This window comes from Euprymna scolopes, chromosome 5 (assembly GCF_053919585.1).
Source record: "Euprymna scolopes isolate OS-2025 chromosome 5, ASM5391958v1, whole genome shotgun sequence".
NCBI classification, from domain to species: domain Eukaryota; kingdom Metazoa; phylum Mollusca; class Cephalopoda; order Sepiida; family Sepiolidae; genus Euprymna; species Euprymna scolopes.
The window spans coordinates 173,701,530-173,728,620 of record NC_136486.1 but is presented as its reverse complement, the minus strand read 5'-3'; the positions used below and the strand labels follow the sequence as shown (position 1 = coordinate 173,728,620).

The window sequence follows — 27,091 nt, the reverse complement described above, 5'->3', positions numbered from 1 at the left end:
GGCGATGTGATGGACGTGTGCGGAGAGACCATGCGAGAGTGGAGGCAGATTCAGAAGGCTGCGACCATTGTGGATTTAAAATCTGCATACCTACAGATCCACATTTCACAGGAATTCTGGAAATACCAGCTAGTCAAATAAAAGGGCCGAACGTACTGCCTGACTAGGTTGGGTTTTGGCCTGAATTCTGCATGGCAGCGATCCTCAAAACGGTGCTAAGCAAGGAGGACGCAGTCAGAAGAGCCACCAGTTCCTACATTGATGATATTTTGGTGGATGAGACGGTAACAACTGCGGAGGACGTAGTAAAAAACCTCAACAGCTTTGGGCTAATTGCAAAACGCCCGGAATCGTTGGAGGGAGGAGCTGTGTTAGGGCTCCAACTAAGAAAGGACCAGACAGAACGGTTAGTGTTCCGGAGGGGAAATGAGATCCCGGAGGTGCCGGAAAAATTGAGCAGGCGAGAACTCTTCTCAATATGCGAAAGACTGGTGGTCATTACCCTATTGCAGGATGGCTACGGACTGCATGTAGTTATATCAAAAGGCTAGCTAGTGGAGCGAAGTGGGAGGATGGAGTTGATAAAGAGACTGTGGACATTATGAGAGAGATTATTGAAGAGGTGAAGAGGGAGGATCCAGTGAGAGGTGTTTGGCATGTACCCAACAGTGCAGAAGGTACTGTGTGGTGTGATGCAAGCTGTTTAGCAGTAGGGGTCACCTTGGAGATAGGTGGTATTACTACAGAAGATGCTGCTTGGTTGCGGAAGAAGGACGACGTGGCTCACATAAATGTGGCGGAACTGGATGCGGTTATGAAGGGCATCAACTTAGCCTTGAAATGGGGGCTACAGAATGTTGAGGTGAGGACCGACTCAACGAGTGTGTTCTCTTGGATCCAGTCCGAAGCTACAGGAGAAAGGGTGAAAACGAAAGGCGCTGCCAAGATGCTAGTAAAGCGTCGATTGATGATGTTAAGGGAGCTGATTAGGGAATTTGATCTTCAACTTAGTGTCACTATCGTTCCTTCAGCGAAGAACAGAGCAGATGTGATGACGAGGGCGCGGAAGACCATGCTAAAGGCGCCGAATGAGGCGGCTGTTGCAATATGTTGTTTGAATGAAGACACTCTGAAGGATTTACATGACATGCACCATTTTGGAGTGGATAGAACCTTGTTCTTGGCCAGGAAGGTGGAACCCAGAATCACAAAGGAGGCCGTTAGGACAGTGGTTGAGAGATGCAGCCGGTGTCAATCAATCGACCCTGTGCCGAGTAGACACGAAGCTGGTGAGGTTCAGGTTGCAGAGAACTGGAGCAGGTTGGCGATAGACGTAACGCACTATCGACAGAGGCCGTATCTGTCAATGGTCGACTGTGGACCAGGAAGAGTAGCCATTTGGAGGGAAATCAAGGCGGAAAATGCAGGTGAAATTGCAAAGGTCTTGGAAGACGTGTTTTTGGAGAGGGGTCCAGTGATGGAAGTGCTAATGGACAATGGAACTGCCTTTCGCTCAGCTGCCATGGAGAATGTGTTGGATAAGTGGGGAGTGCGGCGCTATTTCAGGGCTGCATATAGACCAGGCGGAAACGGAATTGTGGAGCGGCATCACAAGACCATTAAGGCTATAGCTGAAAGGGGCCAGATTTCGCCGCCAGAAGCTGTCTTGTGGTATAATATGGCTTCAAAGTCAGGGCAAAAAGTGGAGTCAGTGCCGCAGAGGGCAGTCTTTAAGTACGAGTGGCGGCATCCCCGAACTGCACAGGTACCCGCGGAGGAAGGCAAGAAGCGAGCGACTGTGCGAGTGGGAGAGGAAGTATGGATCAAACCGCCTGATGCTCGCTGTACCACACGCTGGGGGAGGGGCATTGTGACAAGTGTCCAGTCCCCGAACAATGTATCTATCGACGGCATCCCTCGACACATCCTTGATGTGCGGCCGGTAGTGGTGTCATCAGAGGAAGACAGCGACGTCGAGCCAAGTAGCAACGTTCACGAAGAGGCTCCGCGGAGATCGCAGCGAGAGAGACGGCCGCCATGTTGGTCGAGCGACTACGTGATGGGTTGACATGTGATGATCGTGTAGATCAAGGGGGCGTGTGATTTTAGTTGTCCCCCTTTGCAAATTGGCTGTTTGGAGAAATGGAAAACTAGATGGCTCCGTGTGGTTTGAGCTGTCCCCCTTTGCAAATTGGCTGTTTGGAGAAATGGAAAACTAGATGGCTCTGGTTGATAGTCAATTTGCATAAGTTGAGAAATGGGCAGCATATAAACGTTACTTTTTGGGCGAAGAGCGCAGAGAGTAAAACGACGGTTGGAAGAAGTGACGGGGAATTCTTTTTATGACGGTGAATTATTTTTTGGACGTTGAAGAGCTCGACCTTTTGGAAGGAACAGCTGTGTCTTATATATATATATTTTATTTCTTTTTTTTTCTACTTCACTACAGCTCTATACACGTATAGAAGTTACCACTGAAAATTGATACATAAAATTTTATATCTCCTCACAAAACTTACTATAGATATAGCAATATAAAGTAATAATAATTAGTAATTAGTGATATTTACAACGAAAAATAAAATAGGTTTAAGGTTCTCAAGATTCGTATGAGAACTACCCGCAACAACCCGTGGTGCAGTGGTTAAAGTACTTGGGGAAAAACAATTGTAACAGTGATATTTCCTGAAGTCTGAAGGTTCAATTCTCCGTATGATCGACCGAACAATACAAGTGCTAATTACTTATGACCTATATCCAATCATGGCTGACGGAACGAGAGCATTCTACCCGTGAAGTAAATAAAGAGTCCCATTCGAAAGTCCCGAATTCAGCCGAAACATTTCTGTGTGTGACAAAATACATTATAAAGGTTTACATTTACATCGATTGAAACGTTATGAAAATGACAATCAAGATGAGAATAGCAATCCGAAAGGATCTAAATAATGCGAATAATCAAACATTCAGAAACAATATTTTTTCGTTATATTAAATAGCAACACGGAGACTTTCTTGCGATAATTCTTTTTTACCAATATATGTATTATAAGAAGGTTAACGTCTTACCGTCCGCCGGAAAAAAGACAACACTTAACCTCAATAGATGTTCATGCACATTTTGCAAATTGAATTTTGTGTTTTTAAAGAAATATGACGTATTTAATATGATGAAAAGTCGAGGCGCATTTATCTACCTCTATCTATTCTTTTTATTTGTGCAGTAAATAGTCATCGATTTTTTTTAACTTGGAACGATCATAGGGTTGGTCGCCATGAACACCGATTTTACGAAGATAATTGTGCAGAATGTTTACCACTCCCACCATTGGCATTTCTCTCAGTCTTCTTACGGGGACTGCAAATTGAAAAGCGAGTTTCGCGAAAGTGTTATCGTCGACCCTCGGATGCCGTTATTGCTGACATGATCAAACTGTAACTCGCGGGATCTAGCGGAGCATTTTAATTCCCATGACGACGAATCTTTGACCCGATTCCCTCGTAATCATGAAGCACTATATCAAACAACGCTCTAACAATAGTACAATAAGATCATCAATTTTAGATAGCCGCTTATACTACGACCGTAGAATATACCTAATTAAAAAATATATGCATCGGCGTTTTCTAACGCAGACATAATTAGATCAAAAGAAAAAGAAAGAAAAAAAAACAGATGACTTACCTCAATTTCAACTTCCAAATAAAAAAATCGTAACCCTTTATCGTAGTCAAGTTTATCTTTGAGGTAAACATTGCCTTTGGAATCTACAGTAAACATGTGATCCACCCTGACTCTGGTGTCGTTCGCAGATATACTCTGAAGAAGAAAAACAGGCAGCCATATTAGACTATTATTTCATAAAACTGATATATATATATATATATATATATATATATATATATATATATATATATATATCGGATATGTCTAACATGAGACTAAATGAGGGCGAAACTCGAGTCTTGGACTTCCGGTTTGTTGGCTGTCATTGCTTTTATGAGGTGCGACGTTGTTTGGATGTGGAGCCAAACAACGTTGCAGCTCAACAAAGCCGTGACAGCCAACAAATTGGAAATCCAAGACTCGAGTTTCGAAATTTTTTAGGCTCATCAGTTAGACATATCCGAACCCGGGATTCGATACCCGAGCGTCCTGCATGCGAGGAAAGCAACCTGCCACCTGAGCAAACACCCCTCACACATAAAAGTCTATTAACTAACACAGATTAAGCAAACCGCGGCGAAATCCGAATGTGAAATGTACCTACTTCGTCTCGATAAGGTACGTGATCATCCAGCCAACTATGTTTTGCTGTGAAAATAATTATATAATCTCTCAGACACTGAAAAATTACACACACACACACACACACACACACACACACACGCACACACACACACACACACACATATATATATAATAAACATAAATAAATCAACGACTAGTTAATTAGAATAACATGAACAAACAAGTCTTAAATAGGTATAGCATTCAAAAAGGAAAAAGTATAACAACACACTAAGTAAGAAAATTCCCAATCACTTCCCATACAATGAATAACAATACTTTATTCTAATTACTACTAACACAACTCTTAGTCACGAGTTCAATTTCACACAATTTTCAAGAGATTTGAAACATCTGTTGTTTGATCTAGCTGAAAAATTTCACATGCAATGATTTATATCTCTATGTGTTATGTAACACATTACTAATTCTGATTTACAGGTCTTTGTAACTGAGTCAGTTATGAAATGGAACCTGAGGAGTGATCTAGTTTATGTATTTGAAAGGAGGCACTCTACAGAATACTTTTGATTAAATTAAAGAAGTGTATAATAATGATGCCGTATCATATGACTTTATAAGACGCTGGCATCCTAAATTCAAACACGTGAAAACATCTCTTAGATCATATTGGCTCCAATCTGCCATTGATAACGTATCTGCTAGTCAAATTGAGGTTACCGTTTGGAAGATCGACGCGTGATTATTCGTAAGATAGCCGAGCATATCAAGATACGTACAGGTCTTGCGAAAATTATCATTCCTGACAATCTGCTTATCGATAAAATATCTTTTTCAAAACCGTATACACATTATGAAATCTGGGTCTATCACAAGTTGACATGGCACTCTTTCTATCCTACTTTCCTGACCTTACACCCTTCAACCGTGAGGTTGCTTTCGAAAGAAAAGTGTTTCCAAGATGAAGCAACTTTGATTTCTAAGTCGTGTACTGGTATAAATACCAAAAAGTCTCTAAAGCTGTCGGCTTTCATTTATTCAGTAGCCTGGGTGCCTGGCGTTGTCCGGGCGCTTGGAGCTGGGTGTTAAGCAAAAAAACGTAGTAGTAGGCAGGCAGGTAGGCTTGAACCCGTACCGCGAAGAAGGGAAAAAACTTGAAAAAACGTGACGCATTTGCTGTTGCGCCCATCGCGAAACCGGAAGTGACGTAGTTTTAAATTAGGACGAGTCAATCGAAAAGAAGTGATGACATTTGAAAATATCGGCGAAAAAGGCGACTCCTCCCTGCAGAAAAGTGCCCAGTTGGGGGTGAAGGAATTAATGTTTTTAGCCAATTATTCGATATTCGTCATCTGAAAGGTCGAGCTTACAATTACAAATATTGTGAAAATCCGTCGCCTCTGTCGAAAGTATTAGGCATACATACATACATAATAAAATTTAAAAAAATAGAACTTGCACATTTTGTGTAAAATATAAATATTAATTTTATAACATCGTTTTCTATTTTGGCGTAAAATAGGAAAAAAGATTGATATGTAACTCTAAAGTAAGACGCATTGTAGTTTGAGGAATAAATGTAAAAACCTTAAAGTCTCCGATTAAGCGGAAATATCAAGAGTTGTTCCCCTTGAACTATCTTTGATATTATCTATTTTAATCACACAGTAAGAAGTAAAGCATTATTTAATGTTATAGCCTATTCTTTCTCGTATGGTTTACATCTGCTTGGTTCTTATTAGTTTGGTAAAAATGAAAGCGCTATCAAAATATAGCATCGTTTTGAATTGAACGAAATTCTCTTTCAGTCATCTCCATGGATACTCTACAGCTAAAAATTAAATAGAATCTTTGTCAATTAAAGGATCTCTGTCAATTAGAATGTCAGGGAAAAACGATGAGATTCTATAAATAGATTTTCTAAATGATTGATAAGACCCACCAGAAAATCATATACAGCGCAATTTAAATTTTAAATTTTTATCATTTATTTGAGATTTGACTGAATAGTTTGTTAGCCTCGAACCATATCTTTATAGCTAATTCGTACATTGTTTAATTGCTACCGTGTATGAATGCATACTCGTAGTTAATTTCTGGAACAAGTATAGTATTTAGAACTAGGCGAACTTGAAGAATCCATTTGTGATTAGAGAATTTGAAAATCGTTGCATAGAAAAATAATTATGAATTACAATTATTGGAGAGAGCAATCTTATTTAGAGTGAGATAGCAAGTACGATTGTTCAGCGCTAACTTTCGAGTACCTCATTAAAATATTCTGTAAACGAAATGCTGTAATTGACAACTTGGTTAATCTCATTAAACACAGTATGAAAATCACGTGACACCTTTTGTCGGGAAAAGAAATTGCATATGCAGAAAACATTGCGAATGAAACGTAAATAATCGTGCATAAAAAGTCTTAAGATCACATGTAGATGCATAGAGTAAAATATTACTACAAATTCTTTCACCATTAAAAAAGGAATCTGTATGAAAAATAGATTCTAATATTGTTGTTTTCAGTCAATAATTTACAAACTGAAAATCTTTTTTTATCTATTAGTACAATTAGTAGACGCCGTCATAAAAGCATCGAGACGAATGGTTTCAGATTTAGTTATTGGCATGAGTTGGTTATCAATACTTCTTTAATGCAGCTGCATTGTATCGTGCTATGAAGTGAGTACTTTATGTCATTATTCCGTTGATTAATAAATATATAACACACCGGTTGTCGAACAATTAAGCTTTAAGAATACACGCGTAGTAACATTACCTTCACCAATAGAAAGAGAATAAACCTTAAAGCGCGCATTTGGTGCACATGGGATGTTTAACGTTCTTGACTTAGGAGAATGTTAGTCGTTTTATTAATGGATAATTGAACACCTTTTAGGCACATTGTATGTTTGCGATATAATTCACAGTATAATAGACTAGAAGAACATAAAGTTAAAACACTGATCTCGAAACTAAGCTACTATGTTTCGTGAGCGCAATTCACTTGAACTACAAACTGAAATGGTAATGGATTGGGCATATTTTTAATTGCTTGACAGAACGTATTTCAACTGAACACTATGTTTCCTTATAAGCGACATATAAACATATTCTATTTGGGAGAAGTTGTTCAAGGGGGAAACTATAATGGAACATTGAGTTCCACAAAATCATTATGTTGGGAATCCTTTTCTGGACGTAAACACGGAACATCCTCTATTACAGCCCATCAGATACCAATGACCCGCCGGTACCAAAAGAGCCATATATTAAAAACTTGGCCGTCATTACACCATTGGCCTCGTGACAGTCTTTTTTGTTCAATCTGATGAGAACCTCCTTAAACATAGTGTGAAGGTGAGCGTCGTCAACAATGTCATCCAACCCAGTGGTAACGACAGATTCTCTCTGCTTGATGAAAGCTACGGCAATACGAAGCCAACTACTTACAGGAAGGCGCCCAACCAATTTACCACATAATGGAAATATATTCTGTCGCGTGACGACACAAACCATCTCTGAGATTTTGTTCCCTCTTCTCCAATACAGAGGATTATATTCTCCCAAACTTGTAAATCAAATATTCATGCACAATCCTGTAGCCTCTACAGTGCTTTGCTGAGGAAGCCGAAGCTCTAGAGATGTTCCTTTCGTCCACGTACACATTATCAATGTAAACAGATGTTAACTGGTGTATTCGCTTGTCCTTCATCAAAATAGCATCAGCATCATAATTGTGACGGCTGATCACCTGACTATTTCCATGACACCGTCCAGGACTTGGTGCATTGGTCGAACTTCGGGCGAAAGTCAGGCAAATTGTACCTTGACCCCTTCGTCGTATGCATACCGCCGAATTTTTTGATGACGTCACAGAAGCAGGTCGAATTCCAAAGGCTTTTTGTTTACCACTAGTACTAGAGTCTTCAGCGGATTTCTGTTGGTCATTTAAAATTATGCTGCCAATATTGTGGCATATTAGAAAAGTTCCCCAGTCTGCCGTGAAGAATTGTGGTACTTTTACATACTTTGGGTTGACATAGCAACCCACTCACAACGGATGAGCAGCAATCGGAATCCACCAATGCTATGCGATCTACCCCATTGATTTTTACCTTCATTACGGGGAGCACTTTTTCTAGTTTATTTGGAGAGGGAATAGTGCTGCCCTGTTGCCCCTTACTTTGTTTACCGAACATATAGGGGATTGAAGATGGGTTCACAGGAACATCAGGAAGAACTGTACGTCGTACGACCGCTGTAGCAACGGGCTCACCCACCTCTACCTCTGCTGTCATGACAGCTCAATCCCTACCAAAGATCTGTTTTAGAGTCATGTGCTCCATCATTGAGGCAAAACGCAACAAGTATCTAACCGAAGCTGGGAGCATTGATACGAAAGCACAACTGAAGGTTTATCTCTCGTCGTTTGCGCTTAGGGGAAACTGTGGACGAATACTTTGATGATCTATAAAACCAGATTCTTCTTATGCGCAAACGACGAGGGACTAACTTTTAAAATGCAATAAATGGAACTGGCGCAAAAGCCCCGATAAGGATTTGTTTAACCTGCCTTAAATCCTTCCTACTGTTGACGGGTACTAGCAGAGCCCCGCCTCTAAGTTAAAGCGGTAGAACATGTTCGACGTTGTAAACGTGGCATATTTCACACACCAACTCTAACTGTTCCAAACATTCGAACATTGTGTGATCGGGTGAAACACCATAAAATTCAGGAATCAGCTGAATGTCAAAAGCTTTGCCGACCATTTATTGGTATAAGGAGAATGAGATTATTCTGCAAGTTCGTGACTAATCGTAAGGTTTCCACCAACGCAAAACGCAAACGAAAAACAGCATTCTTTCCCTCAAAGCCGTTTTAAATCCCGCTTGAGGTTATCACGTTCTTCACTTCTTACAAAAAACTAGGAATACTTTTTGCATTTTATTTGTTTTCATGGGTTTTCTATGCGAGATTTAAAGAACTATTTCTTTTTAAAATGTGTTTTCTTCTTGGAGTTCCAGTAAAACGCCTATTTGAATTCTCTTCAAAATAATGTTTCTGCGAAATGTGCATTGATTGTCTATCTAGTCTTTTCTACTGTATTACAATAGAAAGATGCGAGCATGTAAAGTAACAAGGTTAAGCTTAAACATGGAAAAGTAAAGAACTAGTTGTTAGAACTGGAAAAGAAAAGGACAAGATATTCTAGTAAAAATGCTGCAATATTTTAAGTTATAAATTTATATTTTTTACTAGAATATCTTGTCCTTTTCTTTTCAAGTTTTAACAACTTGTCCTTTACTTTCAACATTTAAGCTTTACCATACTACTTTGCATGCTCGCATTTTTCTATTGTAATCCATAACTTTTCCAGGCTTCCAATAAATTCACTTGTTCTTTCTTTAATTTCAGTCTTATTTTTTGCCCCATAAACATTTTGAACACCCGTAAATTCATCATAACTTTTGTTTTACTAAATGAAAATTGAAATTTCTTTTCACAAAATAGCTGAGAAGGTCATCTGTAAAACTTTAATAGTTGTTTGAAATTTGGTCGAAAAATTGGTGAATCCTGAAGCTTTAAAACAGTACTAAATGACTAAAACCGCCACAACCATATATTCAAACACTACCGTATTTGAATGATATATATATTTACACACACACACATATGCACATACACCAGTTTTGTTTGAGTTGGTTACTTTTTTTACACTTGTTAAAATCTGCTATAACTCGAATACATTTACATAAAGACGTATTTCTCAGTATATTTATCTATTCCCTAAGTTGCGAAATATTTGATTTCCTTGTTATAAAAGAACACACAATCACATCGACAAAAATTGACGTGAAGATGATTGTGTCACAATTCTACTTAAGGCGTGTGTTTCTCATTTTCTGAGACAAAAGAATCCCAAATACTATGCACAATCAAAACAACCACATAGAAACGTATTTCAAGGTTACAAAACCAAATTACTGCCGGCTATTTCGCAGCCACGTGTTGTTTGTTTCTTTTTTTCTTTTTTTACTTCTAAATATAAATGTGTCTGCATCTTTTTTATTTTTTCATTTTTTTTTTACTTCTAAATATAAATGAGTCTGCGTTTTTTTTTTCATTTTTTTTACTTCTAAATATAAATGTGTCTGTGTCTTTTTTTTATTTTTTATTTTTTTTACTTCTAAATATAAATGTTGTCTTTAAAGCAGTTCTAAATGACTAAAACTGCCACTTAACCATGTAGTAAAACACTACGGTGTTTGAATGGTATGATACAACAACCATTTAATGTGTTGGCTAGCATTCATTTAATCTGTTTGCTATTGATGTGTTTAATAGCATTCAAGGTGCATTCAGATGAAAGTTGTTGTCACATATTTTCGTTGTTTCGTGTGTGTATTGATTTACTATGAATATCTACTATTAGGAAAACACACTTGTCTATGTTCAGGCATATTAAGTATTGAGTTTCTACAACTAAGGGGGACTGAGGGATGGTGTCGGTCAACAAACGAACCATCTTAGTCTTATGAGCAATTTGGGTTTAATTATACGTTTTTATTCATCTCTTATAAAGTTATTATATTATGTATTCGTTCTGCTAGACATGTACTAAACATATTTGTTCAGTTCTCAATACATTCAGACTTTAAAATCGTATACTTTCTGGTGTATTAGCCATAGATAAAACATGAATTTCGTACATAATGTTGTTTTTGAAATACTATATGGATCCATACGTATGGGAAAAGAAAGGAGAGAAAATCGGAAAGTTTACATCAATGAAATAAAATACTTTTTCCTCTTACGGAAAGTAGCTGATTTGTTGATTAAAAAATGTAAAATATCAGCCGTTAACTCACATTTTCTTTTTAGAAAATTATCTTGTAGTTTTATTGGGTGGCGGATACATTTCTCTAACAATTGTTTCTTTTCTAAAGAAAATGCTATTATAGAAGAATAATATGCAAATGATGAACTAAAAAAAGGCATTTGCCATCTGGACAATGTCATTACCGAAAGTAGAGTTGTCGAAAAAAGAAGATTATTACTCTAGTTAGAAAATCTGTGCTTCTGAATTATTCATAAGAAATTTCCTTTTCGAAAGTAACCATTCCTGTCTCAATAATATTGCTGTCTTTTCTATATAGATGTAAGATGCTGGAGACATCTTACTGTTAATGACTAAAACTTACTTAGTAAGAAGACATAGAGTTTTTATACTTTCTTACGATATTTAGAAAAAATATTCGTCCAGATTATATATAAGTACTTCCGGGGAAGTGCTACAGAATGTACAATTATAATAAATTAGGTTTTTTAGATTTGATTCACCAAACGAATGTCGTTCACGTGTTTGATGAGAGTATTCTGCATTTCTGCAAGGCCACAGTTCGCCCATGCATGGAGTGTAGTTGCAACATCTAGGTTGGTGCGTCTGCCACTAATCTTCCACTTCGAGACAAGATTAAAAAAGAGTCGCTGACTAAAAAGGTTCTGAACGATATATTAAACTCCAATCTCTGTCCCATCGCCGAAATGTGGCGCCCTTGTGCTTTTTATACAAGTATTTCGATGGCAAATTCTCTAACGAACCCGAGTACTCCCTCGACGACAATACGCTCAACAAACCGGACAAGCAGCAAAAACTCGCCTCTACACTGTACAAATCTCTGTAAAGCCTTCTACTCGAAAAGCTTTTTTCTCCAGACTACTGCACTTTGGAATTTCCTCCCGGGTCTCTGCTTTTCTGACTGTACTGACATGCAGAAATTGAACTGTAATGTGAACAAACATCTTGCTGCCCATATCAATAAATAGTATTCCTTCAAATCTAGTCTGAAATAGTAAGCCCTCATGAATAAGTGGCCCTGTGCTTTATTTGGAGTGAAACGATAATTAAAAAGAAAATACACTTAAACTATTTATTTATACAAAATTTGTGTTGAATTGCTGAAAGGATTTTGAATTTTAATTATGATAATAGACATGTTATAAGAATCAGTCGGTTAAACATTCTTATATTAAAACAAGCTTCTCTGTACATGTATACTTTTCTGTAAAATTCATATGAATTGTATTTCTCAGCCAACAAGTGGTTGATGACAAATAGCTTTTAAATCCTTAAGCACTTTGATTTGCTTCCAATTGTAAAAGCCTTAAAATATTTATGTACGATTAAAATATTTGCTGTAAACATTAAAAATAATTCATAGCTCAGACAAGTGGAAAAAATCCACCAAAATATTATTTCGTTTTTTTTTTCTAAAACAAATATGACTTTATTAATAAGATATCTTCATACATACAAACAAGGAATTTAAAATCTATTTTATGTAATGGACCGTGATAATTTCACGGGTCGCGAGTGTTTGTATAGATTTTCATTAAGCATTACAGCTTTTGTCTGTAAAGCTGGGAAACTCTTGTTTTAAGTAAGTTTTAAAGGAAAGTTACAAAGTTGCAAATAACTTTAGAAACAACCACTTAATAAATGTATACTTACCAACAATTTGTAGGTTATATTCGATCGGTTTACATCGAACGAATCTTCACCTTTTACTTGGAAAATTACTTCGTCAATTTTGGTTTTCTGAAAAAAATAAAAAAAGAATAGAAATCAAAACTATAAATGTTGTCAGCATGAATCAAATCAGAGAATCAAATAGGGTGTATGCAGTTGAATGTCAACATGTAACGATATTGTTTGTAGTTGAAGAACACATGGAAAATGAAGAGCTCTAAGAGATAGGTGGTCGAAATGTAACCCAGTCATAAACATCCCATGCACATGGTCATAACCATCGAATGAACATCTCTTTGTCTTGGAGTATCGAACCGGTTAACTTGACAGAAATGTAATTTCTTGACTTACAGTGCAAAAGATATTCGGGCTGGGACACAAGCTATTCTTTACAAAGGGTTTGAGATATCTTAATAACTGCCCTTTGTTTTTCATTCTCCCACCTCCATTACACTTCAATGAATTTTGGTATATATATAATCATATATAGGAAAAATAATGCTTTTCAAACAATTGCGATATCTTAAGTAGGGCGGCCGTTAGAATAAATGTAGTATTGTGGTGATTGATACGATTCTAATGAAGAGTAAGATAGGTAATCTCTTCTCTTCTATCTATCTATCTATCTATCTATATAAATAAAATGAACTCATTTTTCACGTCTGACTTTGACTTTAATAGGATTAAGAATCTAGACATTTTATGCAGATGTACTATGCACAAACTGCATCACGATATCTGAGATTTGTTATAGGCATATCAGCTATCCACTTACTCGCAGATCGGAGCTTCCTATATTATATCTGGTGAGAGTTCACTGCCAATACCGGTTACGATCAATGGAAGTAGTAACGTCATCTATCTCTTAAAAATTACTACTTCCACCGCCACTCATTTACACCGTCCATGACCATTCACAGGAGACAAATAAGGACGAACGCCGGTTTGGGTTTTCATAAAAACTGGACTGCAATTTAGGTGAAACGCACGACGCTAACTTTTATGTTGATTAAAAATAAAAAACAAACCAAAAAACTTTAAATTTCCTTACAGTGCATTAAAACTTATGATACTTCAATTCCGTTTTATTTCGCATTCTTCTTTTTTTGGGGGTGGGGTCCATGTATCTTCCCTCTGTTTTTTTTCGTTTTCCCGCTCTTTCCCTTTCTCAAATTTATTTCTTCTCTCTTTCCGTGTTTCCTCTTTTTTCGGCAACTCCATCATCGTTTCTTTTCATTTGTATTTATTTATTTACTCATTTATTTGTATTTTTATAAACTTTCCTCTGTTTCTGTTTCTACGAACTTTACATTTTGTTTATTTCTCTCTTTCCTTTTTTTCCTCTTCATTCCGCAAGCTTAACATCGTTTCTATCTTTGTAATACAGCCGGATTTTTTTAATAAATAAAACAAAAAACAAAAATAAATTACATGGATTATATATATGTTGTTCACATTTATACACTAGAAAATATGAATACATTACTTATACGTTTTCCACATTTTTAAACTAATTCAAACAAATTACAAATACATTCTTTCCATTTTATTTCTTTCTTTATTTTTTTCTGGAAACCATACATTACATAATTTTCGTTAGATTTCGTTTCGTTCCATTCTATTTTTCTCTTTACATTTTTCTTTCTGGAAAGTTTCACATCGTTATTTTTATATATTTATTTCCGATGTATTTGGTTTCGTCCAGTTCGATTTTTTTTTTCTGTTTACGTTGTTACGAACTTTTTGGTAAGTTTGACATCGTTCTTTTCTGTTTTTTCTCTTTCTTCTCCCACAGTTAGATAGTACTTTTCCGGTCAAATTAATTATACCATCGTGATTATCGCATTTCATAATCTAAAATATCAATTTTACACCTAAAACCGCGCTTAGTTTTACGTGGGCCACATTTTTACACTACTTTTTTCGCAGTTTCACACTCTTTCCATTTTTTTTATAAACCATACATTATATCGTTTCCGTTTTATTTCGTTTCGTTTCGTTCCATAAGATTTTTCTTTTTTCTGTTTACACTTTTTCGAACTTTGTGGACAGTTTGACATCGTTATTTCTTCCATTTTTTGTACAATTTACTAATTCACTTCCATTTTATTTCGTTTCTTTACGTTCGATTCTTCTTTTTTCTGTTTACATTTTTCCGAGCGTTCTTGAAAGTTTGACATCGTTCTTTTATTTTCAGTTTTTTTTGGAGGGGGGCACAGCACAGGTGAAAGTCAGGGGGTGCAAGGTCAGGAGAGTAGGGAGGATGGGGAAGGATTTCATAACCACACGCCCGTGCTTCTGATCTGGCGATATGCGAGTTGTGGACCGGAGCGTTGTCTTGCAGGAGGAGAGTACCTTTGCTGATCTTGCCCCGCCTCTTGATTTCGATAGATTCCCTTAATTTCCTCAAAAGTGCAGCATAATAGGCTCCTGTAATTGTGGTACCCTTTGCCAGGAAATCTGTCATAACTACTCCGCCCTGATCCCAGAAGACTGTGAGCATGACCTTGCCAGCGGAGGGCTGCACCCTTGCCTCCTTTGGAGGTGGTAAGTCAAAGTTCTTCCACTGCATTGACAAGGCTTTGGTCTCTGGATCATAGTGATGATGGATCATAGTGATGATGGATCATAGTGATGATGGATCATAGTGATGATGGACCCAGGTTTCATCATGTCTAATCAGTCTTTTGAAAAACTTTGACCCATCTTCTTGGCACATCTCCAAATTCATCCTCGAACACTCGACGTGTTCTCGCTTCTGGAATGGTGTGAGCAACCTGGGAATCCATCTGGCAGACACCTTATGCATATACAAATGGTTATGAATGATAGTTTCCACAGACCCTGTACTAATCTTTAAATCTTGGGCTATTTGACGACTAGTAATGCACCGAATTTCCAAAATGGCAGCCTCAACTTGACTTCATAAATAGCAGAAGGGGGGCGACCAGGTCTGGCAGCTGTTTCCACAGAATTCCGGCCATGTTTGAATTCACGATGTCAGCGTTTTACAAGGACATATGATGGGGCATTATTACACATGTTTCTTTCATTTCATCAAAAGTCTCCTGTGGTGTGCGTCCTTTCAAATACAAAAACCGGATCACTGCTCGACATTCAACAAGCTCTATTTCACACCTGACTCAGTTCAAACACCTTTAAAACAGAAACCACAATGAGTTCAGAGCTGTAATTTGCCAAATAATCCGTAGAGATATAAATCATTGGACATGCAAAATTTCAGCTAGATCAGACAACTGGAAGTGGGTTAGGGGCATTACGTATTGCACGCCCCTCGTAATATTTTCAACTATATGTCGCGCGTTTGGATAGCTTTTGCGATTAAGAAAAACATTTATTCAAAATACCTGTATTATTATATAAAAGGAATATTGTCTGTGTGTGTGGGTTTATTTCCTATGAACTTCTAAACGACTAGGCTGATTTTTCTTAATTTCACATAAATATACTTTATGCGCCTAGCAGTTTTCTTAGGTTTTGTATAGAGGAGTCTTCGATAAGTATCGATACTCGAAAATATACGATGAACTAGGGAACAGGCGATTTTGAATAGAGTTAACGCCATATATAAATGTATTTGAGAAGCTTTATTACCGCAGAAGCAAAAAGACCTTGCATATAAAATCAACAGAAAGTTCTTTGATATGACAGAGGCGCGTTCAAAATTGAACCATGAACATTGATTTTTATATTTTAAATGTTAATCTAAGCCATTAAGTAAAAATGATTTTATGTAATGAACAATAGGTTCTCTACAGTGCAATGTAGATTACAATGTATTATGGATTAAGCCACTGCGGGGAGGCATGTCAAACTTTATCTCAGTGCACGGCGGTGTGTCCCTAAAAAAGCAGGAATTAATCAATTTGATTGAAAAATGACGATTTAACTCATTTCGATCTCAATAAAAGAGGGAAGATTGAAACATTGGTTAATCCTTATTCAATCCCGGAAAACGTCAAGTCTCCCTACTAGTAATTTAAATTTTGGATAGCTATGGCCAATAATAATGCTATTAAGACGATTTGATAAGAATTGTTTCTAAAATTCACTCTCATTTGTTTTTCAAAATATTTTCATTCCAAACAAGGCATATTTCAAGACGCTGAAAGGTGCCGAATCGCTAGGCGCCTTTGCTCCATAATCAAACTTATAAAAAAGTAACATTTGTTTGCTAACATTGGTTCATTAGTAAAAAAAACTGCATCTACTGATTTCAACAAAAAGTCATTAAAAAACTATAAAAAGAAAATAATCATATGAAAATATCGTTTACTATCAGTTTTTTTGTTATTCAAAAAATAAATATTTTTTCATGCAATTTATCTTATACTGAATATTTTTCCTTGATTTAAATTTTAATTTCCTAAAAACTTCGCAAAAATTGTCCAATAATTAATTGAGAATATTGTTTTCATTTTTCTATTAATTTTCCCTCGAATTAGTTTCGTATTTCCAGGAATAATATGTATTTCATTGACAAAGTTGGTCAGCGTTTTATCGAAAAAAGAAACAACCTCGACACTTTTGTTCAGTAACTTCCGGCGTTCCCCGTAAACCGCATAGACGATTCCGACGGGAGCAGGGTCATTATACTGCAGCTTGAAAGGTATTGTAGAATAAACAATAATATATAGGACTACATAAAAAGGGGATAAACTGTCGTATTACATGCAAAAAGCGGCAGGGACCTATTTTTTTTATTTTTTTATTATTTTTTAAATTACATTTTCAACCCAAACAAGGCAAAAAAAAAAAATTATAGTAAACGGGCAGACTCCAACCCATGACGTAAACGCGGAGATGAATGTGGAAGTGTGTGTTAGAGTGTTGATTAAGCAAAAAAAAAAAAAAAGAAAAAAAAAAAGAAAAAGAAAAAAAAAGAAAAGGAAAATTGTCAGTGCTTAAAAAAGTATATATAAAAATAAAGTGATAGTAGACAGGCAGGCTCGAATCCGTACTGCAAATTAAGAAAAGAAAGTGAAAAGAAAAAAATATGACGCGTTCTGTGTCGCCTATCACCAAACCGGAAGTGACGTAAGTTTAAATTAAGTCTAGACAATTTAAAAGAGGCGATAATTTCGATAATATCGACGAAAAAAAAACGACCCCTCCCTGTAGAAAAGTGTCCAGTTAGTGGTGAAGAAATTAATGTTTTTAGCCAATTTTTTTGATATTTGTCGTCCGAAGGATCGAGCTTAAAAACGATTTCGATCTCATGGAAATCCTCTTTGGCGAAAGTTTTGGCGAGACATGCAAACAAACATACATACATACATACATACATATATACATACATGTAAACAGACAGGTGAAATTTATATTATAGACTAGCCTGGGTGCCCGGCGTTGCATGAGTGTTCGGATGTGTCTGTTGAGCAAAACAAAAAGTGGTAGTAGGCAGGCAGGCAGGTTCGAACCCTACCGCGAAGGAGGAAAAGAATGGGGAAAAAGTGATGTCTTTGTTGTTGCGTTTATCGCCAAACCGGAAGTGCCGAAGGTTTAGGAAATCCAAAAGAGGGGATTACTTTTTAAAATATCGGCGAAAAAAAAAACGACCCCTGTTTGTAGAAAAGTGCCCAGTTAAGGTTGACGGAATTAACGTTTTAAGCCAATTTTTCAATATTTGTTGTCTGAAGGGTCGAGCTTCAATGCAATACCAATCCTGTGAAAATCCGCACCCTCTATCGAAAGTTTTAGACATACATACATACAAACATACATACATACATACAGATGATATTTATATAATAGATAATTTTACCTGTACATATTTGACTTAAAGCAGTTACATTCAATTTTAATTTAATTTGCGGTTTTTTGAAAAACTGATAAGTGCGAGCTTTATTTTTGGCGCCACTATATATATAAGATATAGTCATTACTCACCTCCGGAACTTCATGAACTGTTGGTAGATTGAGAAACTGTGGTGGGTCGCTAAATTCGATCACACGGACGTAGAATGTAACCGTCAAGTTGAAGAGATACTGCAAGTGGAGAAAAATAATAAATACTTTAGATAATATAAAAAAGAAAAAAAAACTCAATCAACTAAAGTTAATAAGTCTGTTTTTTTCTATGCTTTTACCCTTAGACCGCGGACGAAAGCGCAAGCAAAGATGAGGCGTGCGTCGTCCCGCCAACTTCGAAGAAGCACCTGGGGAGGCGACCACTACCTCTGTGCCATTGCTGTGATCATAATATCAGAGGCGAGTGTGGGGAAAATAGAGAAGGCTTACCGCAAAAACGTGTTCGGCTCTGTCTTTTGTGCCGGCTGAGAAGGAAAAATGAAAAGATTCAACATGGCGATTTTGTTCTTTCAATGTCGATGGTCTAGGACTGTTCTCGAAAAATCGCGTCTCACACGTGATTTTGAGGTGTGCCCGGGCACCATAAAAGCAGGTTGCTGGGGAGAGTGCGCAGAAACGTTCAGACCTGTGTATAGTGAACATCCTTGTGCGGCTGGTCGGATTTGTTGATAAAACCTGTGCGTAGTGAACTTTGTTGTGCAACTCGTCGAATTCCTTGATACAACCTGTGTGTAGAGTGAACTTAATTGAACGACTCTTCAGACTTTTCCTATTCTCTCCTGATCTTCAGGTTTTCTCTTGAGCCAATAGAAAGAATATGCCTAAATCTTCAATAACGTTTAAGCTAAGAAACGTGCGTAATTAGCGAATACGCCCGTCTTTTTCTGTCAAAGCACAGACAGTGTTAGTTAGAATTAAAGTAATGGCTTCAGTTTTTACGCTTTATGAAATTTGTCTCGGCATGATTCCTTTTGTGGTATGAATTCGAGTCTCGTTCTAATTTGAAAATAGTGAAATCTTATATTATTATTATTTTTTTTGATTGAAAGAATCATTTTTGGCAGAATCGTTCTTAATGAAAGATTCTGCCAACTCTGATCCTTGTGTCTCTCCCTTAAGGAACTGACGATTACTCGATCCACATGTAGCCGCGAGAAAAAAAATTATCGTTAAAAAATTAGATATCAATTTAGTAAATTGAATACATTCTAGTTATGAATCAACATGGCCGTCGTATTCTTCCTCGAGGTAACGACGACTCCATTACTCCATGTGACGAGATAACGCATTAAACTATATAAAACATGTCATTCATTCGAGGCTATACAACAAAATATGAAAAAACATTACTTACGTTATAAGATGTTACATTGTGTGTACACACCCCCTTCAGTTCCAGCACAGAATTCTGAAAAAAAGGAGAAATATAGACACACAAGTCAATTGTTGTTTCCGTATGACCGAAATCGATATGTTAACAGGTAAAATATATAAATAAGCTTCAATACTGGTTAAAATTTTCATAAAATCTAAATATAACATCTTTGATTCTTTGAAGTTATTATTGGTTAAAAGCATTCTATAATTGAAATATATTAGTTTTTAAAAGCATTCTATAATTGGAATAAATTAGTTCTTAAAAGCGTTTATAATTGAAATAAATTAGTTCTTAACACACTACATTGATAATTTAAAAGAATATATCATAACGAATGCGTTTCAAATGATATTAGTGTTTACTTAAATAATTATTTTTATAATTATTTTTAAGATGTAAATAATTAAAACGAAACTTGATCCGTTAAAGTCATTTGACGTTTTGCAACAATAAGTTCTTTTTTAATTTTCCAAAAATCACTTCGAACGCGTACTAGAATTGCCCGCAATGATTCATGGCGCAGTTGTTAGATCACTTGGAGAAATCAATTGTAAACTGATTTTGTCATGAATGTTAAACGTTCAATTCTCAGTGTGAGCGACCAAAAATTACAATTGTGAATTACTTAGGACATCTATCCGGTTATGGCTGACGGAACAAGAGCATGCCACGGCTTCTCCAACTGTACTGACATGCAGAAGTTCAAGTGTAACGTGAATCGACATCTTGCTGCCAAAATCCCAACATAGTACCCCAGTAGTTGTTGCCCCTGATAGTCGCCCCCTACACCAAAGTTGCAATGTGCCTTGTTTGGGGGTGAAAATGTAAAAAAAAAAAAAAGAAGCTACCTGCGTAAAGGAAATAAAGAATTCCGTTTAAAATTCTGTCCAAATTCCTGAGTTCGACAGAAATATTCCCGAGTTTGACAAGACATATCTGTAGAAGGTCGGAGGTTACATCGACCGAAACGTTGTGAAAATAACACCCAAGATGAGCACAGTAGTCTGAGTAATCACTTATACTGAACTTTTTAATCAAAACAAGATGTCTAACACTTTATGTACTTGTTGCTTTATTCGTAACGTAACACATGGTTCGCGCTGATAACAAAACAAATCGATTTTCGCTGTTAAATAGAAATTGACAAAATAGCAGGACCTATTTCAAATTAAAACTTCGGGCGCGTTAATATTTGTTGTTTTATTAGTTTTAGTAATACATTCTTCACAATAATTGCATTAACAAATCGACTGTTACTGATGAAATTAAATTCAAGCAACTACCAGGATTTTTATCTAAATTACGCATTCGCACGTATTCATGCGACATTTGTAAAAGTAACTCGTAAATAAGCCAGTAAAATATGAACTCGGTCTTTTTTTTTAGTTATGCATAACTCGCAATGTTGTTGGACACAGGAAATCGATTCTTCCTGTTGTGATTTAGACGCTATTCTCTTCTGAAAACCATGAATAAGGTCGGGTGTCTCGAATATAATTATCCGTGTTATGTACTTGGTTTTAATATATGTGTGTGCGTATATCGATGGGAAAAACTAAGAGTTATAATTCTGTATATATTTTAAACGAAATGAAACATCAGCAAATTAGTAAGCGTATTTTAAGCATAACAACTATTTATTCCAAGTGAAATTAATTATGAAAAATGTAAGTTGTGAAAACATCTCTACAAATAAAACACAAACGTGCAAATTCAACATGTTTGCCTTTTTATTGGAACATTTAATTCAAGTACGATTAAAAAGGTGATATGTTGGGTGTGCAAAGCAAGTGAAATGTAAATAAAATTAAAAATGTGACTTTTGTTTAACTTTATCTGCATTGTTTCGTTTTCCACCGTTCACTCTTTAACTCCCTTCTGATTTATAACTAATGATTGATCAATATTGTGTATATAGTATACCTTTTTTTACAAAAGACTCACCACTTATCAAGGCCCGGATGCCACTCGAGGATACGGTATTCAATGGTACAATATCGTAGTAATCATTAGTGGTGGGAATTGGGTAAATGTGATCACTTAAGGGGAAAGATCATCAAGAACTTGTTCACGTGTGACTTGAAGACAACCACATTGTAGTCAGTTGGAAAGAAGGGAAACGGAACAGAGTTCCACAGGCGCGCATTTCTAAAAAAGAAGCTTTGTTCATAAAATCAACGTTTAGGTTTAGACACAGATATCCGATAGTTATAATAGTTTTATTATTGATACTCCCCACTGATGTTGTTACTGTTTATAAAGGACGATTTCAAGTCTCCTGCTATATTTCCCTTCTTTTGATTGACTGCTTTTAATCACACACACGAAAGGAGAAAACAGATTTTCTAGCAAGGAAGCGAATAATTGAAGTTGCAAATAAATAAATAAATAAATTATGATTTTGTAGCAACTGATGTTTACACCTCGGCGTCCAAAATGTGCGCACATTATTTGCGCATGCACTATCCTGACTAAAAACAAATAATTTTATTTTGGACCAATCAAGGACCTTTCTGAATTTATTCGAAATAATATTTCTGGAAGTCACTTCGAGTCTTTAAAAATTCAGGTGTTTCTTCAATAAACCAGTAGAACTCAGTTGAGCTGAAATTTATGGACCGCAATCCTTGGCGCCCCTCCGTTGTGTTTCGAGTCTACTTTCATGTCAATTCACGCATACTCACACTTGCAAAGTGACATACACACACACGCACACATATCAATTGCTGGAATCCCTTTATTATCGTCTGCTCATGAAAAACAACTTAATCACCGAAATATTTCCAACTTTACTCACTGAACTTATTTTCTAATATATAAAAACAAATGGATATTGACTCTTATTACCTACTTTAATAAAATGTAATTAATATAATTAAACGGAGAAGTTTTGATCATGATTTTCTAACACTTTTAACACACGGCTCTTAAACTATCTAATCGGGCTTCTTCGATATCTCAACTAATGATTTCCACTCTTGTTTTTACAAGAACTCTAAAAATATTCAGGGATATTCCATGTTTCTCGTATTACTGGAAACTTCTATTCAGAAGGTGTTGTAACATATTTTTAAGTGTTAGTTTTACTTATTTAGAACTGCATTAAAGCTTTACGGCTCATTTATTTTGCGATCAAATTTCAAACAATTTTTACAGTTCATTATTAGCTATATTTTGAAATAACAATTTTCAATTTTTGTTGATTAAAACAAAAGTTATAATAAAATTACTGATGTTCAAAAGTCCTCAAAATTAGTAAAAAAAACATGAGAGATGGTTTCTTCTGATTGGCTGTTGGTTACCATAGCAACTTTTTCGTCGTCAACACCTTAATAAATCATAGCGGGAATATCGCTCGCATGTCATCTTATTTAAGTTATGTAGAGAGAGTTAACAAATGAGATGATCTTTGCTGTGTTAGGGCTGATAATATTTCGCTTACTATGTCACCCGTTGATTCTGTTTTTCTCTTTTTTTGTCCCTTCTATTTACTTAATTTTATCTTTTATGTGATTTTTTATTTAGTAAATTTAAAAAGTTGGTAATGAATTTTATGGATTGTTGAAAATGCTGTTTAGCAGTTTTGCATGGTGATGAATTTAAATTAAAATATGTTAAGGCCTTGGGGACTTTTGGGGCTAAATAGGGGGGACAACTGATAGACTTAGTCATTTCTTTTCATGCATCGTGCGGAACTCAAATTTACATATGTTAAGGCCTAAAATTGCACGGTTGTTCATTTTCACAAGGATTTGGCGTCCTCCCGGAGACGTTTGAGGCTAAATAGAGGGGCACAAATGCTGGACTTCAAATTTTTTATATACTCACTGACCGTCTATAAAGTTAAGTTATAACGACGTTGCAAAAACATAAACTCTTCCCAATTTGACAGTCACATTACTCCGTAACGTGACAGTAACATACTATGTTATCCTGATATCAACATTGATTCGTACCAATAATATTACATAGTAAGGTTGAAAGTACCTTGTTTTATAACACCAGATTGTCATTGCTGTTTTGGCTCTCTATTATATAAGGAGAAAGTAAAGTGAAGAAACCGCCGAAACACATATTAAAACGAATAAATATACTAGGCGTTATATATAGGACAAAGGTTATAAATCCCTCCAAAATACTGCAAAGAAAAACTAGCATCTTTATCTTCCCCGGTTAAATCCTGTTAATAAGTCATGTACTTTCTCGTCTTCTCATTTTTCGTTCTATCGCATTTTTGTGGTGTCCAGTTTCGCTGATCCCTGCGTTGCTTATTTTTCTCGATGTCTCTTGATACAATGGTCTGCATTCTTATGTTCCGCATGAATGCGTGTGTGAGTTTGTTTTATTTAGCGCCATTTACACATCTGGCGTGATTTCGTGCCAAGAAAAGGTTTAATTGTTTTTATTGTGAATTACTTGAAAAGTTTTTTTTCTAAAGTAAAATATTGTCAGTCTCTTAAATCGTTTGTTTTCAAAAGTAAAATGTCAATTTATTGAATAGTTTCTTTTCAAAAGTGAAATTTTGCCGATGTCCCGAATAGTTTGTTTAAGAAAATGTCAATTACTTGAAAAATTTGTTTTCGAAAGTAAAATGTCAATTTCTCGAATAGTTAATTTACACAAGTAAAATGCTGTCAATTACTTGAAAATAATTTTTACAAAGTAGAATGTCGAATTCCTAAGACGTAAAATATTTCCAAAAATGTGTCAAAGTAAAATTGTATGTGTTTACCTTAGAGCAGTTGGAATAATTTTGATTCTTTAAAGTACTTTACAATTTTGCTGGGGTTCCATATCTTGAATCAATGAACAAAATGTATCTCAGTTAATCAAGTTGCCTTTAAATATACCCTCAAATTAAAAGAACCCAACCTTATACTCACTTAAATAAGTAACCCTCCAAGCATTCCAAAAATTCAGACCATGACTCATCTCTATCTCCACCTCACCCACTCAACCATCAGCACAGCAAGAACAGAACGCCCACCCCATATTATTTCGGGTGTATTTATGCTTTATACACTATGAGTAAATGTTTAATTGTTATTTGTTGGTTGCAGATGTGCATTTTGGTGCTTCATCAGCTTTAATGAGGCCTTTTTGAATATTTTGATTTTTGATTTTCGGTGTTCATGTAATTTGTTCTTTGTGCGTCGTTCTTCTTGTTACTTGTTCTTCCAATTGTTCCTTAATTCTTCTTCACAGGTCTGTATGTGTAGTGTTTATTTTTTTAATGTTTAGCCGTTTTATTTCCTGTGATATCAACATGGCTTGGTATCCAAGCTATTGCAATTATTTTATTCTTTTCTGTTATTTCATTGTATTTTTTTGTTATTTTGTAATAAAGGGCTGTTTGCTTTTTCTCTCTTCAAGAGCCAGAATACAAAATAGGAGATCTGTATATATAATGAATTGTTGTTTGTTGTTGTCCTTGATGAATTTCTGTGCCATTTTGATGGCTTGTAGTTCAGTTGTATATATTGAGGAATCGCGGGGCAGTCGTATTCTGCATTGACTTTGCCCATCTCTATAGGCAGCGCCTCTTCTATTCGTTGCGTTAGATCCGTTTGTATATATTCCTATGTATTTTAGATATTTTGAATGACTAAATTAAATACCAAATTTTAGAGTAACAATTTAATAAACAGAATCAACTATGGATAGTTGATTCTGTTTATTAAATCGTTATTCTAAAATTTGATAAATGTTAAGTGAATATTTGGTTTGTTTAATGTTAATAGTTCGTCTGTCTTTTTTTTAAGTATCACTATGCTGTTCTGTTTTTCGTTGATTTGGGCTTTTTTAATTCTGTGTCCGAAAGAATGTACGCTTTTGGGTTTTTATGAATAGAAATTTTGAATTGTGGATTGAAGTTAGTCTCATATGTTGGCTTTCAGGATTGCTTTGCAGTTTTGTTATGTTCTTTTTGTTTTTCCTATCTTAAATGTAAGGGTGTTTCATGGCTTCTACATACAGGCTTTACATTGGAGAGGTCTGATAGGCTTTCACGCTTAGTCTCGAACCTTGACTATGTATGGTTAGTATTTTTAAAGTAGAATTGCAAATCAAACATAATCGCAGTCCAGTTTAGATCTGATGTGTTTAGGATATATTTTGAGCATTGCAACCTGGTTTTACTGCCAGTCTAGTTTAGATATTATGTTTTAAGATGTTTAGTGATCATTTTTTATTTCAGGTTATCGTTGTACTCTTTTAAGTTCAGTTCATTGTCCAAACTGATTCATAAGAATTTGTACTACTAACATTAATTATCCGTCTAGTTTTACGCGTGGGCTAAGATTGCATTTTTGATTTTCCATCAAAAGTGGACGCAGGTGGTTTTGCTTTTGGATAGACAACATCCATTTTGATTTATCCAGTTATCTGAAGGCAATGTTTCGTTTGTTCTTTTTTCTATTAGGTTGGTGCAAAAAAACAGTATCGTTTTCTCACATATGTTACTTTTATATATGATTTCTGAATTAATTTATTGATAAATATAGCCATATTATATAAAATTTTAAAGCGCGTTTTCAACTATATGGAATCGTGTTAATAGTTATCGTTGTCAATCTAGTACTTAACTTTTTGGAGGCTTTTCCACAGCATGGAAAAAATTCAAGCCCGCACGATTTTAGGCCGAAAAGCTGCCGAGACAGCTCGTAGTATCACTGATGCATTTGACTTAGGAGCCGCTTAAGAATGTGTGGCACAACACTGTTTCAAAAAATGGTGACAAGAACCTCGAAGATAAAGATGGTTGCGGCCGGCCGACTGCGGTTGGTAACGGACATTTGAAAACCTTAATTGAAGTCGATCCTCGCAAAACCACACGAGAAGTCGTTGTCTAATTCGAGGTCGACCACTCAACAGTCATTCGTCATTTAAAGCAAATAGGGAATATAAAACAGTTGGATAAATGGGTGCCGCATGAATTGAACGATAATAAAAAAAATCGTCGTTTTGAGGTGTGTTCTGTGCTCCTTCTGCGCAACAAAAAACGACCCATTTCTTGAGTGGATTGTGATGTATGATGAGAAGTGGATCCTCTACGACAACCGGCGACGTTCGACATAATGGTTGGATGCCGGA

At 35.9% G+C, this 27,091-nt stretch overlaps 1 protein-coding gene across 1 annotated transcript in view; it reads right to left on the bottom strand.

Moving 5' to 3' along the window:
* LOC145277040 (protocadherin Fat 4-like) overlaps positions 1-27,091 on the bottom strand; it is a 1,076,063-nt gene that overhangs the window by 725,677 nt on the left and 323,295 nt on the right. Inside the window, exons 4-7 of the mRNA XM_080128674.1 lie at positions 19,976-20,029; positions 18,700-18,798; positions 12,772-12,858; positions 3,686-3,820 (exon numbers count right to left, since the gene is read on the bottom strand). Coding sequence (XP_079984800.1) covers positions 3,686-3,820; positions 12,772-12,858; positions 18,700-18,798; positions 19,976-20,029 — 375 coding nt within the window. The remainder of the gene's footprint in view (positions 1-3,685; positions 3,821-12,771; positions 12,859-18,699; positions 18,799-19,975; positions 20,030-27,091) is intronic.